Raw genomic sequence first — 17,573 nt, forward strand, 5'->3', positions numbered from 1 at the left:
TGTGTGTGTGTGTGTGTGTGTGGTGGGTGTGTTAGTTTCCCTTTTTTGGTATGATAAAATACTTTGAGATAAGAAATCTAAGGAAAGGAGTGTATTTTAGCATGCCATTCTGAAAGTTTACAGCCCATCCTTGTGGGGATGTCAAGGTAGCAGGAACCGAAGCAGTCATTCACATCTTCAGTCAAGAGCAGAGAGAATGCATGCCTTCCTCCCGGCTCAGCTGACTCTTCTCCTTGTCATTCAGTCTTGGGAGCGGGTAGCCCATGAAATGATGCCACCCACATTCAGGGTAGCTCTTCCCACTAATTAACCCAATAGGAACATTCCTTACACTCACGATCACAGGCCAATCAGTCTAGACAGTTCCTCATTGAGACTCTTTTTCCAGGTAATCCTAGATTGTGTCAAGTTGACAATTAAAACTAGCCATCACAGCAGGTGTGCATGTGAATGTGTGAGTGCCACACATGTGCACATATGTGTGCTGGTGCACACTTCTGAATGCACATTTGTGCCCATGTGTGTGGAGGTCAGAGGACATCAGGTGCCTTGGTCTATCTCACTAAACCCGGAGCTGGGCTGGTAGCCAGTAATCCCGGTGACCCTCTTGTCTCCCTGCCGCCGCCACCACTGAGGTTACAGGCACACACAGCTCCGGAAGACCTTCATGTGTGTGGGAGGGGTGCTGGGAATCCTGACTCAGGTCCTCATACTTGGACAGCAAGCATTCTTACTCACTGAGCCATCTCCCCAGCTCTAGAGTTCCTTTTTAACAGGATGTTGGGCAAAAAAAAAAAAAATGTATTATAGGCATCTCTCTTACTTGCAAATATGTAAACAAATAATCTTCAGTTTACCTGTGTCCCTGGGCCCTTGGTCTTAACTATAGTGATTATAAAACATTAGAGCTAGGATACATTTAAATATTACTTATGCATATCCTCAAAACACTGGAGGGGCTGGCTGCTCCCTCTCTGCTGTGAGCCCCCCCCCCCATGTCTGTGTGTTGGAGACTCATTACTCAGTTCACGACACTATTGGGAGGTGGTGGGACCATTAGGAGTGAGAGCCTGGTGGAAGGAGGTTAGGTTCTTGGGGGCATACTCTTAAAGGGAATATTAGGCCCTCAGCCCCTCCTCTTCCTCTTGTTTGTGAGGTGAGAAGCCCACTCCACCATGAACTGGCGTACTGCCTCAACATAGGCCATGGTGCCCTGCAGCCATGAACTGAAAACCCTGAAACTGGGAGCCAAAACCACCCTTTCCTCCTTATGACTGGGTTTCTCACGGGTATTTGCTGCAATGATGGAGAACTGACTCTCCCAGAGCACCCCACCGAACACAGTATACATCATAGTAATAATTGAGTAAATTGTTCCTTAAATATTTGCTTGTTTATAGAGTATCTAATATGATCCAGAACTGTGATAGATTTACGTAAGTTCAGAGATATTTGTTCTGATTAAAGATTTATTATTTTTAAAATATATGGGGAAGAGGGTATGTGCATGTTCCGTGTGCATGCCCACAGGGGCATAGGAGCCCCCTGGAGCTGAAGTTACAGGTTGTGAGCCACCCTACATGGGGGGTGGAAACTGAACTCGAGTCCTCTGTAAAAGCAACACACTCACTTAACCGTCACTCCAACTCTCCAGACTCCTTCATTATAATTAAAACAGATATTAGGGTTTCTATTGCTGCAAAGAGATACCATGACCATGGCAACTCTTATAAAGGAAAATATTGAATTGGGGGTGACTTACAGTTTCAGAGGTTGAATCCATTATTATCGTGGCAGGAAGCATGGCGGCGTGCAGGAAGATGGGGTGCTGGAGAAGGAGCTGAGAGTTCTGCATCTTGATCTGCAGGCAGCAGAAGAGACGTGTCTTCTGCTCACGTTGGTTGTGGCCTGAGCTTATAAAATTTCAAAGTCCAAATCTTCTACAGTGACACACTTCCTCCAACAAGGCCACACCTCCTAGTGCTACTCCCTATGAGCCAAGCATTCAAACACATGAGTATCTGGGGGTCATACTTATTCAGACCACCACAGTTCATACTCATTTCAAGAAACTGACATCAAGATAAAGTTAAAATAAACACTTAGTAAGACTGGTCACAATAACCCCATGGAAAAATATCTGTATCTCTCAGCATTTGATGCCAGTACTATTGTCCCAGCAGCTTCCTAATCCTCTCTATTCTGGTCCTCAGGCATGCGCCAAGGCAACGACTATGGTACCCAGTACCGATCGGCAATCTATCCCACCTCCAATGCACAGATGGAAACAGCCCTGAGATCCAAGGAGGAATACCAGAAGGTAGGGCTCCCTAGCTTTGGCCTGTTCAGTTCAGTGTGACTTCAGCCTGCTCAGTGTTAAAGGGAAATTTGACTCTGATCACTTGTGATCATACTCCAAGGCATACATTCTGGCTATTTCTGCTAACCTCTAAGCAGAGCCATTGTACCAAAGAAATGTGTGTAGTAAGAGTCCAAGAGTGGGCCCGTGTTTATTTGTCCTTAAAATCAATTCATCCCAGTGAATATGTGGTGCTGTCCCTCTGACAGGATCTGTTTAGCAGACATTACTTGTCTCGGTTCTGGAGCTGGAATCTGGAATCAAGGAAGTGACAACTGGGGATTCTTCTGGAGCTTGAGGGAAGGACTAGTCCAGACTCTTTCCTGCAAACGTCACATGATCTTCCTTCTCTGTGTGTTTCTGTGTTCAGTGCTACATTTATAAGGACACTGGTCCTGTTTGATTCAGGCTAACCCTAGTAACCTCATTTAACTTGATGACTTCTGTGATGACCCAACTCCAAATAAGGTCATGTTCTAAAAGCTTAAGGCTCCAATAGATCCTTTCTGGAAGACAAATCAACCCATGATATATACTATCCAATTCCAGCAACAGTAAACTTAATTATAATAAAAGCATTTATCAGAAATGTATGCATTACATCATGAAATAATTGTTCTCACTGTTAACTTCTAAAATCTTTTAGAAAAATCTCCGATAAACATTTGGTTTTCTTAAAAAACAACTTGAGTTGCTTTAATGTTTAGAGTTCTGTGATAATACTCAAATTTTAATTAAGGTATTTTCTGATTTAATACTAGAACTAGTAGCTACTCTGGTGCTGTAAGTAGTGTGGGTCATCCACCATAGTGGTAGTGAGGTTAACGAGGAAGGTGAGGATGAGGCGTGTCTGTTATTATGGTGTATGGGATAGTGAGAGGTCTCAGGCACCTGTAGCATTGACCACGCCTAAAAGGGGATTGTAGGGAGAGAGACCTCTCCCTGCAGTGTGGTCTGGTCAGTTCCACTGTGATAGGAGATAGGCTAGGGGAGATGCTGAGAGGGTCACCTCCTTCCATCATGCAAGGCTTGATGATATAACCTTGCTGATATGGCAGGCAGTCTGGGTCACAATCTGCATAGCTGCTATGCATACATGATTCCCTCTGTGAGTCTGCACTGACTTTTGTGACATTTCTCACATTCCTTTATGGAGACTACAACATTAAGAGATCTCTGTTTTCAGGAACCAAAGTGTCTCATGATGTGTCTGTGGGGGCAGGGAGGGAGCAATGAGGCTAACTACATACCTCTGCCTAGGTGACCACTGTGATGTCTGTCCCACAGGTGGTGAGCTCAATGTAATGGGTTTGTGTGAGAGGACTTCTGGGATGGTTGGTACCAGGAAACAGGATCTAGAAAATCAATGCAGCAACTTGAGTCAGTCATTTTATAACAAACAGTAGAGAGAGTAGCTGTGTCCTCTCTCATACAGTTCAGCCCCCTGCCCAGGGAATGATGCTACCCACAGTGGACTGGGTCTTCCAATATAATGAACTTAATTAAGTCAATCTCCCATAAGCATTCCCACAGGCCAACCCAATGTAGACAATCCTTCATTTAGACTCTTCCATGTTGTATCAAATTGACAATTAAAGCTAATCATCACAGTGTGTAAGCAGTATCAGAAGCTACCATCCACAGAGTCCTTCTCCCACCAGTTCTGTTCCCTAGCCAGAAAGACTGCTAACTCCAAAGGCTCAAGGTTGATTCCACCAAGGGGCTATCTGAAGTTGTGATGGAGTCGAGGAAAAAAGCTTGAGGTGATTTCCCAGTAGGACCTCCTGCTGTGGTCATATAATCACATGGAAGACAATGTTAGATACAGAAGTTGTGAGCAGAGTGATGCACAATCCATAAACAGCCTTATAATGGCAGAGATAGTCACAGTCGGAGTGCAGCCACAGAAAAGGCTATTTGCTGAATGCCAGTCACTCTTCTAAGTTTTCTAAGTAAATGAAGTCTTTTACAAATCTTTGATTATTCATCCACTAATTATCTATGTATCTATATCTATAGCTATGTCATATGTCATTTTGCTATCGTCTTTCTATCATCTATCTGCCTATCTACATGTAGATGAGACACATACACTTAGACACAATTATGTATATCTCTCTGTATCTTGATTGAAAATTGTGTGTGTTGGTGTAGTTCTGAGACCTTGTTTCTGCTTTGGGAGCTTGTATGAATTTATGCCCATTCTCTTTGTATAACTGACAGTATCTACAATCCAACCCTCAAAGAAGTCAACAGTTTGCCTATGAAAGGTGATACAATTAGCTTTCACTCAATAAAGATCCTGTATCATCAAGGTTGGTTTTCAGATTTGTGTCTTCCCAGCTGGCCAGAGAGCAGCGTTGGATGGCCTTGCCTCTGCTTTATGTCAAGGGTGACCTAGGACAAGTTTTGGAAACAACAACGACATTTACTCTTGCAGGCATCAGTTCTTCACGATGCCAGTTAAGCTCTTGTCCTCCATTATTTTGCCCCAAGCATTTAGGCTTATTTTGAGAGTAGATACTCCACATGTCATCTTTTCCTCTTTAGAGGTCCCTATTACCGGCCTTCCATCCTGACCATTGATCTTCTCTGAGTCTTCAGAGACCCTTGCATACTAACTGCAATGTTGACTTAGGTTACTGATTTGATAGTCTCTGCTAGTTTGTCCCCCAGTGACCTGCAGGAACCGGCTTCTTCAGCAACTTCTTTATACTGGTGGTGGAGTAACAGCACTGCTTACCACAAAGCAGCCATTTGAACATAAAATTAGCTGATTTTATCACAGGGACCAATTGTTGAGCTAATTAGATGTGTAGGAGTGCTGAGGAGCCAGAAACCAAAAGTGATTTTTTTTTCCCCTCCAAACTGTGGTTTTCTGCAAAGTTGGCTGGGCTGTCAATCCCAGGCCCACCAGCAACCTGAAGACAAAGTTTTCTTACTTCATATCTGATGGGTGGAGGTATAGGCAGGAAGGTCCAAGAAGGAGAATCTAACCCAAACGTCATGCTGGGTTTAATTACTGTGACAGGACTGAGTTCTGCTAATGGAACTTGCTAGCTACTTCACATCTTGGTGAGCTGAGAACACTCTTGAAAATGTGGCTAGTGCTCTCATCTTTGGAGTATGACCTTTGTAGTATTGTTTTTTATGTTTAAACCTCTTTACTTAAAGAGTTTTGTGGTAGGGTTATTTGTAAGCAAATATTTAGAGAAGTTAATCAAAGATGGTATTGCGTGTGGATTGTCATACACTGTGGACCAGTCTCCCAGATGAGTCCCTCATAAACCAGCATCGTATCATCCCCTGAATGAATCATGCCCTCTGGGAGTGGTAAGGATGGGATCAATGTGGGATTCCTTCATACTCAAAATGTGACTCCTCTCCATCTAAAAATTAAGTATTTTGCTGGGTGGTGGCATACATCTTTAATCCCAGCATTCAGGAGACAGAGGCAGGTGGATTTCTTTGAGTTCAGGGCCAGTCTGGTCTACAGAGTGAGTTCCTGGACAGCCAGGGCTACACAGAGAAACCCTGTCTTGGAAAACAAAACCAACAAAAAAGAATCAAGTACCTTGACCTCTGGTAGATTGTGGGTCTTGAAATTTAAGAGACAATGGATATGAAGATAGTTTTGACCAATCATAGCTCCTCAAGACTCATGAATGGAAAACATGATTTCTTTGAATAGCTGCCTTATCAGAAGAGAGAAGAAAAATCAGGGTTTTCCTTTGAGTGCATTTTACAACATACTCAGCTTTAATAAGCATAAAACCTTCATTGGGTATATTCTAAATTATCAAACATTGTTTGAAAATATGTCTCCTTAATCTGTCTGTTCATCTATCCATCCATCCACCCACCCACCCATCCACCCACCCTCCCACCCACCCATCCATCTTTTCACCTACCCACCCATCCATCCATATACCCACCCATCTGTTTCTCTAACCTCTCTTCCATCATCCTATTTACTCACCCATCTACTCGTTCTTCCATCTATGTATTCACATATATCCTCAATATATAGCTATATTCTTTAAATAATTTCTATAATTTTATTGCAATTTTCAATTATTTGGTAATTCATAATATATCATCTATGTATTTGATTATATGCAGTTCAGTATATAATTTAAGGAAAAGCAACCCCCAAAATATACAAAACAGGAGGTAATGTTTGCTTCAAAACAGCCGGTGATTTTTAGAATAAAATCATCTTTGATTATTTGATTCTCTTCCCACTTAGATTGAAGCTAGATATTCACTAATGCCACATCTTCCAAGTGAGGCCCTGACATCCATGGAGGTGTGGGGGTATGGGGGAAGCCACAGAAAAAGACAGATGGAGAGACAGAAATGTTGTCTTCTCAATTAACCTCCCTACATGTGCTACCAACAAAGTTTCTGCCACCTTGCTCTTGTATGGTGTAAGTGCTTTCTCTGTACCAACAATACATGGACCAAAAGAGCCCCAGGGCCTCTAGATCCCCGTGTAGAAGTTCCCACTTGTTTATTTCCTCATCCTTGTCCACAAGCAAGTCCTAGATTGAAGACTTTGTAACTAGCGAGTCCCTGGCTTCTTTCTCTTGTCCACCCACTGACAGCATCCCTGGGAGCCACTGCAGATCCATGTTTGTGATTGCCCCTCACCACCACTGCGCCAGGTTGCCGAGGCACATTACTTGCTGTCCTCATTGCTGTGACCGAATACTTGAGAAGAAGTAACTTGAAGGGGACAGGGTTTGTTTTGTCCCACAGTTGGAGAGGATACATCCCACCACAGTGAGGAAGGTGTGGTGGAAGGACCACGAGGTGGCCAGCGTTGCCTGCGCAGTCAAGAAACAGAACAAGAAGTGGGGTGTGGCTGAGGAACCTCAAGACCCGGCACACTAACCCACTTTTTAAAACCATGCTTGACCTCAAAGCCCACTCTGAGCTCAGGACCAAGGATTCAAAGGCAGGAGCCTCTGAGAAGCATTTCACATTCAAACCAAGATCTCTGGGTTCTGCCCGCAGACACAACCCCCGAGTACCCGCTTCTCTGTCAGTCACAGTCACTGCCATCACTTAGGTACCAGCATCTGCTCCTGGGCCAAAGAACTTTTCATTTCTCCGTTACTGTAGCTGTCTTTACAGGGCAGCCAGAGTGGCCATCATAAACACTGTCCCGATCATTTCCCTCCGCCATGGCTGCTTTAGTGCATGTCAGAAACCCAGCCATAGCTTAGCCTACCAGACCCCACACAATCATTCTACTCTCTTCCCAGAAGACATCTAGTAACAGCCCCTCCCATGGTATATCTACAGTGTAACCTGTAATTCCTGCCCAAAGCTCAGCCTTTGAATGAAGCTGGAGGGTTTCTGAATATCTGGGCACTCAGAGTAATAATCGCAGATTTGGATAGGGGATGCCCTTTCAGGTACTGCTGTCTTGTGGTCTTTATCTGGTTTTGCAAGGAGTGCATGTTTATTCCCTCTACCAAAAACAAAAACAAAACAAAAAACCAAACCAAACAAAACAAAACATCTAACCTAACAACTTCTAAAGTCGGGCATTGGTGGCACTTACCTTTAATCCCAATACTCAGGAAGTAGAGGCAGACAGATCTCTTTGAATTCAAGACCAGCCTGGTCTACAAGAGCTAGTTCCAGGACAGGCTCCAAAGCTACTGAGAAACCCTGTCTCCAAAAACAAAAACAACTCCTAAAGTAAAGTGCCAATCAAAGACAACAGTGTAAAATAATCCTAAGAGCTGGAAGAACGTTTGTGAAAGAAAAATATCCCTCTCTGAATCTCTTCTTCTTCTTCTCCCCCCTCTTTCTCCCTTCCTCCCCCCTCTCTCCCTTCCCCTTCCTCTCCCTTACCACCCTCTCTCCCCTCTCTTTGTAAAATACTATTTGGAAGGTTGGCAAGGATGTTCTAGTACTGTTTTACTCTGAGCTTGAGTTAATTTCTCCGAGTAACTAATTTCTCCAAAGGTTTACTATAAGAACTAAGTGAGTTTTATATATCTCCATCTTTCTTTTTTCCCTTTCTTTCTTCCATCCAACACACACAAAGGCACATATACATGCATGCACACACACACACACACACACACACACACACACACACACACACACATACACCCTACAGTGTGGCATTTACATCACACTCATAGTGATCCAGTATATATATAAATTGAAGCTGAGTCCTTTTCGTTTTTGGACCCCCAAAATAGTTCTAATTATGCCAGCTCAACACAGAAATCCATTATATTCAATGATTATTCCATAATGTCAGTACCACCAGGGTACAGCCGGACCAGTGACAGCCCCCACCCCAGGAGGTACACACACATCCTATGTGGCTCCTTCCAGGCATCTGTAGGATGAAATGACTTATCTCTCTTCCCTTCCTCAGTAAATTAATAAATTAATTACCTTATCAAATATTAATTATGTACTGATTAGCTGCCAGACTCATATTGCAGTTGTTTTGAGCAGAGCCGTCTGAAGAAGGATCTTGGGAAGGCAGTTATAACCGGCCAGTCCCCATATAGTCTCTAGTACCACAGTTCACATGTACCCTTCCCTGAAGAGAGATTTTTAGGACCTGTTTTGACATTTTCTGTTCAAAGCCAGTCTTTTGGGGGTTTCCATTCATCTTTGTTCCCCAAGTGCCTGCAAGTATGCTTGGCTGCTAACACATGGTCTGCAAATATTTGTTGACCTAAATTAAAGAGATCTGGGAGATGAACAAGTCTGTCATATTGTCTGTTATTATGAGATGAGTATTTCTGTCTTCTCTCCATTGAAACTCCTCCGTTAAAGCCTTGCCCTCCCCCAGTGTGATGATTTTTGATCCTGGTAATTTGGGTTAGATAAGATCATGGTGGGATTAGTGACCTTGTAAGAAAAGACACTAGACACTGCGGAGGCTATTCTTTTTCTCTTTTTACTCGTGCACTCAGAGTGTTAAACACAATCTAGCCATCTCCAAGGCGGGCGAAGGGGCCTTGGAATGCAGCCTGCCTTGCTACACCTTGCTCTTTACCAAAGTCCACAGATGTGCTGTGTGCCTTCCAGTCTGAGGTATTTTTCCAGAGCAGACCGAGACAGCTGTGCTGTGTGTGCTCAGCTCCATGGAGGGATGGGAAGAATCATAGCCTCGGATGAGAACAGCCAGCTGGGGCCCTGGCTCTGCCTTCACCCACCATGACCTTGGATTAGTCTCTGCAGCTCGAGTTCCTCGTGCGAAGTGGGCAGAAGACACACACTGACTGACTTCATAAATCTCAAGGGTTCTTAGCATTTTCCCTCCCATTGTGCTGAATGACCTTCACACCACACAAGGGCATAGGGCAAGATCTGTTCTCCTACCTCTGTTGCTAGGAAACCGAAGCTCAGAGGTGCATTCTCACTCCCAGAACAACCTCGACAGAAAGTTTAGAGTTATGGTCACTTGACTCAGAATTCCACGTGTGTTTCTGCCATGTTGTGTGGGTAATAACTGTGTAATCTGTCTATCAGTTTATGAATATTAGGATGTAATGGGGTGACTCCAGAGATGAGGTTGCTAGCTGTGACTGTGTCATCTTTCCTGCAGGTCTCAAATTCCAAACAACCGTTAAAGGAGAAATCTCCCCTATGTCACAAAGCTAGTGGGACCATTTCACATTCTTTGTTCCCAGGAAAATGAATAGGTCACATGTTACTATGTTCTCTCTGCTGCTATGTTTAAAACCCATAAACACGCCAAGGGTTCCTGTGGAAAGCCACCACAACCATTGGGAGAGCCTTGTGGATGTGGGTGCCAGTAGATGTTTTATGGTTTGGAGATTTAGACAGCTCTTCATGTTAAAATTTTTTTAAACTTGTGCTATTGTTTACAGCATGAAGTTATGATTTAAAATGCCCGTGGAAGTTCGTGAATAATTCATGTGTTTACCTGAGGCTAAGAGAACCATCCTGTGTGTGTTCAGCACTAGAACCGGAATTCTTGCTAGACCCCTCTTGGAGCTTTGAGGTTGTAATTATGGATAGTATTATGAATTCTAAATAGAAACTTGTGAAATAAACATTTTTAAAATGCCTGTTTCTGTGAGCCAGGCATCTGTATTTCTATGTTTGTAGCCAGACAGAGGGCTAGCTCTTTAGCCTAATGGCTCACTTGCATCTTGGTGATTGTTTTCATTTCCACTTATTACTGCATGTTAGGCTCCCTGTGTATGAGTACAGATTGCCCTTTCTTGCACTGTATTTAGAAATCTCTGCATTACCCCTGGGCATTTGTTCATTAATAGGGGGTGGGGAGAGGAAAAGCTTGTAATAATGGGCTTTACGCATTAAACTGTGCACATCCACGTTCAGGCCTGAAGGAAACAAATCTGGCTTGTGTTACTGCCCCCTTGTGGTTGTAGATCTTCACTGCAGAGTCAAGGAAGCTAGTCTGCAGGGACTTTGGGCCTGCAGTGGAAGCTTCCTAGAGCTGCTCAGACCAGGGCACCATTAGACATTCTTTCACTCTTGATCACAGTTTTTTATTCTGTGAGTCACAAACACCGAGGACTTCAGGTGAAAGCCAAATTGTTGGTAAAATACAGCAGTCATGGCTGTAGATGGTGTAGACACACAAAAAAATATACCAACACAGGGTGACATCTAAATGAATGAATGAAAATTGTCGATGGGACCACCCCTACTCATCTTTCAAGGGCATGGAAAAGTCCAATAGCACCCAGTGACATTTTGCCTCCTTGTGAGATGTGAGAAGACTCTAGGGTCTATCCATGTGAACAACACTTTTTATTTTAGTTACTTTGTGTTTAGGGTGTGTTAGGAAAGCTTCAGGGTCTGTTTGAAACCTTGTTGCTTAGGTGAAGATCAGTAAATGACAGATACTCTTGTTCCTGCGTTCCGTGCTGGGTCACATCTTCTATCCATGTGTAGGCAGGTGTACAGGGCAGCATGGCGATGTCCTTGATGAGTGTCCTTGGACCGTTAGCTGCTCTAAGCTTGGGTTCCCTGGTGGGTTTTTTAAAAATATTATAGCAGTAGCCACCTCTTAGGAGGTTCTGTGATCCAGCCGGTGTGCTGTATATGAAACATGTCTGTCACAGAACAGGTGCTCTGTCGATGCCAGAGTCTTCCTGCTCATCCCCTCGCACCCCAGGACACCTCTCTCAGAGCCTGCCTCTGTCCTCATTCCCATAATGCTTTGCTTGCAGCACTCACTTCATCAGGCCCATTACAAGAGTTTCTGTGCTATTTCTGCCTCTTGGTGATAAATGACATCTTCTTGGTTTTGCTTGCCTCCCCCTCCTCCCTGTGGCATTCCTTGGCACAAAGCAGCCACTCTGAGCATGCTGGTCCTGTGAATTAAACCCCAGTGCAAAATAACTATATGTCGCATTTCCTCATTCTCCCACACAGGCAATGACTGTCATGCACCAGATTAGGTGAGTGCCTATGCCTTGTCTCCAAGTTCCCCTGGTCTGAGGTTGGGATCTAAGCATTGTGCTAGCAACAGATAGGAAAACAGGTGACTGGTGCATGGCATTTTCCTAGTATTCATATATCTCTTATGGGTTTATCATATTAATGTGCACATATGTACCAATTCTATGTAGGAGAAATGGAAAGTAGTGGGAATTTTTGTAATGCAGCAGTTCAGCTAAGAGAGATCTATTTTAGGGACAAAGAGCCTTTGGGTTCAGACAGGTAGATTTATAAGCCTTGCCCCAGTTTAGTCTGTATAAAATGGCCTTTGGCATGATATGATCAGAGACCCCATGGGGAGGAAGAAGGGGACATGGGGGCTCTTTCATTTCAGTGGCAAGCTTATGAAGCCTGGAGACGGGTTTGTCACTGCCTAGAGAGCCCAGTGTGTTTGCCTTTCAATTTCCCCTTGATTGGTCTCTGCTCTGCGTGATTCTAGGTTCCTTGGACTCACCCAAATGGAGCCTCCTGGCCAGTCCCTAAAAGACAGCAGAGCACTGCCTGTTCAAGGTTGGGCCACCGAGGCGATGTTCATTTGAGGCTTGGAGAGATAACAGCTTTCATGTCCGCCTAGAAAGCTGTGAGCCTGCAGCACCTCAGGAGCGGAGATGAAAGGCCATTTGTGTTTGTGCATGTATGTTTAGAGCTTAAAGGACAGGGACAAGAAAGAAAATAGATGTTACCGCTCCGCATTCCCTTCCAAACGTGACTCACTCCCTCTGGTGGGACCATTTAACTCCAAAGGCACAGCCCCTCCCCTGCTGCCCCCACCACGCTCCCCACCCCCAACACAAGCATAGCGGCCCATGTGACATCTGTTCTGGGCACCACAGAGCCATCTTCCCGTTGCCATGGCAGCTGGCGGAGCACACCCGCCCACTGGCTGCTAGTGGAGGAGGAAGAAAAGGCCCCCAGTGTCAGGTCGTGCGCCCTGCAGCTCTGCAGCCCCACCGGTGAGCAGAGTCAGTGCAGTGGTGCTGGGCCATGAGTGCAGTCACCTGCCAGGGCCCAGGCACCACCCTCAAACTGTGTGCACCGCACTGCTGGGATGGAGCAGCGGTCAAGGTCATTAGTTTCTGCCTCAAGTGAGAGGCCTGTGAAGGACAAAGCAGGGTGGGCTCTGCAGCCTGGACTAGCCATCTCCTTCACCTTGAACTGCACTGAGCTGAAGTCTTTTGTAGTATTTGGATTTGAAATTCAAGGTGTCCACTGTACTCTCAGAGTCATAATGGCTGTGAACCCTGGTGGGCCTGAGTTCGGCTCCCAGACCCTGTTGGTGGTGCAGTGGCAGAGCAGAGCTGTTTTGCTGTAGAAAGCCCCTTGCAAAGGAATTGCTTGCAAGTCATTTTCTTCCTGCTCATGTCATTTCCAAATTTACCCAGGCAGTTGGAATCAGTACTGGCTTTGGACCTGCAGATCACCCTGTCCTGACCCCAGGACCCTGGACTCTGACCTGGCACCTAGCTAAACAGCTCATTCCCGCTCTTCCTCATGGTGTCCTCAGTGGGAACTGCCACAGGGGCGTCTTAGCCTCTTCATACGAAACTCGATGCCTGTTGTAAATTAGCTAGTGAACAAGGAAGAAGACAGTGTTGGGCCAGGCCACACAGAGAAGTTAGGCTCTGCTCTAAGTGGAGGGAGGGAGACCCTGGATGAGGTTCAGCCTCTTAATGCCTTTCATGGCTTTTGGTTGTAATTTCCAAAATCACCCTTCATGTAATAAATTACTAGTCTGTGTTTAGTCTTTCATTAGATATATAGGTTGTTTTCAGCTGTGTATGCGTTCACATATTTTTTAAAAAGTTGATAAATTTCTAGACAGGGTCCAGTAACTAAAAGGCATTTATAGCTAAGTCTGTTTTTTAGGGTCAGGGTATTCCTTGAGCAAAATGGGATCTTACTCGAAATAACATCTTCTCAAGACAGACTTAAAAGTTTCTTTTCCTGGTAGCAGGGCTGACACAGGCCCCGGTCACCATTCCCAGGCAGAGCCAAGAATGTAAGTTACAGAGCACCCCAAACAAAAGCAGCCTGAACGTGCTGTGAGTGTGTCACAGCTGAGATCAATCCTCTGTATCTGAAGATGAGCACACCACAAATGATGCCATCAGAGGGTAAACCAGCCCTCCAGGAGCCTACATCATGATCAGGCAAGACCTTACTAGAGAGACCGACCCTCAGCCTACAAAGAGGAGTATGCAGTCTGCTGTGCACTGATCTGTATTCTAGAAGGTTCCTTTGGCTTCTTGAAAGTGGTTAATTTTTCTGGTTATAATATCAAACATCATTATGATTTCCTTGGTGATATCATATGGTTCACGACCTCCATCGTGTCTTATGCTTCCCTTCGGCCCAGTCTTCCTCAGCTGCACTGAGGTGCACACAAACTGCTCAGCTCTCCCTAGGCAGTCGCGTCAGGAACATGTGATTAAAGCATCATTAGTACGCAGCAAGGTGCCCTTCTCTGGCTGCATCAGTCTGCAAAGTGGTCCTCACAAGCACACACTTCCTTTGTTATGACAGCAAGGCTGTGGGTTTCTGGAGCGAGACTAATAAGACCTGGAGGTAGAAGGGAAATTAGGTGACCCAGCCAAGGAAGGGTTAAGGAGGCTGATAACAGATAAGAAACAAATGGACCCCAGGCTCTGTCAAAGAGCAGCAGAGGGAAAGAGTGCCCTTCTGTGGAAAAAGAGACAAACAATTGCAGGGATCGGGACTGAGAAGGAAATGCGAGCCATTGTGTGCACTTGGGTGTCAAAAGGAGATCTGGGTGTCAAAATGGGCCAGAGAAGGAAATAGTTCCAGGAAGCAAAAGCATTTCCGAGTAACCACAGGGAAACAAACAGCATTTTAGGACTGAGAGAGCACAAGGAGGGGGAAGCGCACTGTGTGTTTTAAAGCCTCTTGCACCCTCTGACAGACTTTCAGGATGCACTGGTGACTGGTTTAACTTCTTGAATGTCATTACCTAGTCCACATAACAGAACTAGCTGCCCATAGCCGTCCTGCTCACACTGCACACTGTTGTGAGGCTCAGGGGAGGCCACCAGCTGTGAGGACCGCAGTACAGGAATCACTCTGCAGCACCAGGAGTGCAGGAAGCAGATGGTGGGCAAGCCACTGCCATTGCCAGGCTGCATTCTCCCACACTTGATCCTGCTCTGGTTCCCTGGGGTTCCCACTTTGTCTGCGTGAACCGAGGTGACTTTCCATAGCACTGAAGTTGAAGATGGCTGGAAGGTGAAAATGCACTTGATCCTCTGTGTCGCCAACAGGTACCACGGGGTCCTGTGTTAATTATGTTCTGTGAGTGTAGCCAGAATTTCTGACAGGAACAACTTAAAGGAGGAGGGATTTAAGTTTGGCTCATGTCAGTCACAGCAGGAAAGACAGAGTAGAGGGAATAGCCTGTGTCACTTCGAGTATGTGGTTGTAACAGTGCACATCATGTCTGACCAGGCTGCAGAGAAAACAAGACCAGAACCTGGGGCTGCCTAGATTATCAACTCCCGGGACACTTTTCTCCCCCAAGGACCTATGTCCTTCCCTAAGCCCCCACCTCCTGAAAGTTCTATGGCTCCCAAAATATCACCATCAGCTTGAATAAGGGCTCAAAGGACATGCCCGTGGGAGACATTTCTCTCACCTAACAGGCCCTGCTTCTCCAGCCCTTCAATACATAAGCTACATGATTCGCAGGTCGCTTACCGATGGCCAGTGTTTGAGCCGGAGCACATACAATCCTCATAGGACCATCTTTTCTCTGACTATGGAGACTAGCCCTTTGGAGGAAACTGTGCTGGGTGAGCATCCTTTCCCAGGAGGATACCCAACCTGAACTGGTTCTGTGTCATGAATTGCTAGAGTTTGTCATTCAGGTCCTATACCAGCTACTTCTGCATGGCATCAAGCCCATAAGCATTTCTGTAAGAGATTTTCTAGATACGGTTTACTGGTAAGAGAAGACTCACCTTAAATGTGGGTTTCTGCCTTCCTGACAGTGAGGGCAATGTGACCAGCTGCCTCAAGTGCCTGCTGCCCTGCTTTCCTCTGTGGTGGGCTGCATCTTCCAACTGTGAGCTAGAAAGAACTCTCCCTTATTTCTGTTGTTTTTGTCAGGTATTTTGTTGCCACAATAGGAAAAGTAACCAATATAGATCTGTGTGGAAGTCAGCATAGACATCAGGAATTGGATAGACTCCATATCTGCCCTGTCCTTGGCTTATGTTTCCTGTAAGGCAATAGAATTTCCCACCACATTATCCCACTATGTAGGAGGCGACATGTGGACCTTCTTATGGTCCCCTCAGGCCCTCTCCTACCCCAGCTTCAAATTTCGGTGGGCCCTCAAAACTGCCATACTCACTGGAGGTCCATTCTGCGTGGCATGGGAAATGCAGTCCTCATGCATGCTGAGATAGAGACCCCAAAGTTAGTAGACAGCCCCCTGATACCAAGGAGCCATGATGACCTGTCCCATCCAAGCATGAGTCTGAGCTAATGCCAGCACCTAGACCCTAGCATCAGATTATCAAACTGTGTTCCAGTGGTCATGCGGGCCCCGTGCCCCTCTTCCACCTGTGCATGAGGCTACAGAATCCTATACCCACTTTACCACACTCAGTTCAATTCTCAAAGTATTTACCCAGTGCCAGCATGCTGCTAAGAGGGCTGTCATAGAGACCTGCCGGCAAAACCAAAGTCTACAAACATTTGTGGGTGGCTACTGGATATGGAGTCATTGGGTGACACACCCATGCTTCACTTGGTGTCTGCTTGTCCTCATACAGAGAACAACTCTCACAGGATAAATAAAAGTCTTACTTCTTCAAGAAAAGCATGACCCCAAAGAGCAAGGTGTGTTGGTGTGGGTAAGCTCCCCACCTCCCCAAATGGCATTTGTAGCTGAGGTCAAACAGAAGTGGGTTCTCTGGCAGGCTCTGAAGCTTCCAGAGTCCCACACACACACATCTATGAAACTAGAGTCTTCAGGAGTGGAGCTGATGAAAGTGAAGCCATTTAAAGCCCCCAAATGATTTTGATACTGAATTCAATCTGGCACCTGGGGATAGTGGACCTAAGATCTGATATATAGATTTGGGTAGCAGAAAGACCTGATTACTCATTTAAACCCGAGAAAGTAACTCACACTCTGCCTCCATTTCCTAGTCTCAAAAATGGGTCTAATCCCATATTCCATTGAGAATGGGACCCTGGTCTACAGTGTCAGCTTCATTGTTTCCCTTCTCACAGTTTTTCAGAGATACCAGCAAAGGGGCTTTTCTGGAGGTGGGGGGTTGGTCTTGACCGCTCAGCTGGTGCCAGAGAAAGTATAGGCAGGGAAGATGATAGTTAAGAAAGACTTACAGCTGTTTCCTAGCAACGTGTTTCTCCCTCTGACTTGCCTATGAGGGGTGAGGGGCGGGGAGCTACAGTTAGAACTTTCTCTAGGAGAGAGTTGACACTGCTAGCCCCTCTATGCTGTGTGGTGGTGGTTGGACCTGCTCAATGCATGGTATCAACAATGTCCACTTATGAGTCAGCTGTGCCATAGCTAAATGAGAGCTCAGCCTTTCTGGTATTGCCTCTACCCTCCTTTGTTGCAGACTTTATGCCCATGGGTTTCTATTGTCCTTCAGACTTAACTTTGAAGTGGGATTCTCAGAATTTGGGTTCTCAGGACTTCTTTAAACTTTTGAGAATTATTAGGAATGCCCCATCCAAAATAACT

General features: G+C 45.4%; 1 protein-coding gene across 3 annotated transcripts in view; it reads left to right on the forward strand.

The window, feature by feature from the left end:
• Msra (methionine sulfoxide reductase A) overlaps window positions 1-17,573 on the forward strand; it is a 317,423-nt gene that overhangs the window by 231,440 nt on the left and 68,410 nt on the right. For 2 of the 3 annotated variants that reach the window (XM_040740563.1, XM_040740565.1), the window contains exons 5-6: window positions 2,214-2,320; window positions 11,416-11,420. In XM_040740563.1, the coding sequence (XP_040596497.1) occupies window positions 2,214-2,320; window positions 11,416-11,420 (112 nt within the window). The remainder of the gene's footprint in view (window positions 1-2,213; window positions 2,321-11,415; window positions 11,421-17,573) is intronic. The other variant, XM_040740564.1, reaches the window with a different exon arrangement.

Source organism: Mesocricetus auratus, unplaced genomic scaffold (genome assembly GCF_017639785.1).
Source record: "Mesocricetus auratus isolate SY011 unplaced genomic scaffold, BCM_Maur_2.0 Super-Scaffold_100707, whole genome shotgun sequence".
Taxonomy (NCBI): Eukaryota; Metazoa; Chordata; class Mammalia; order Rodentia; family Cricetidae; genus Mesocricetus; species Mesocricetus auratus.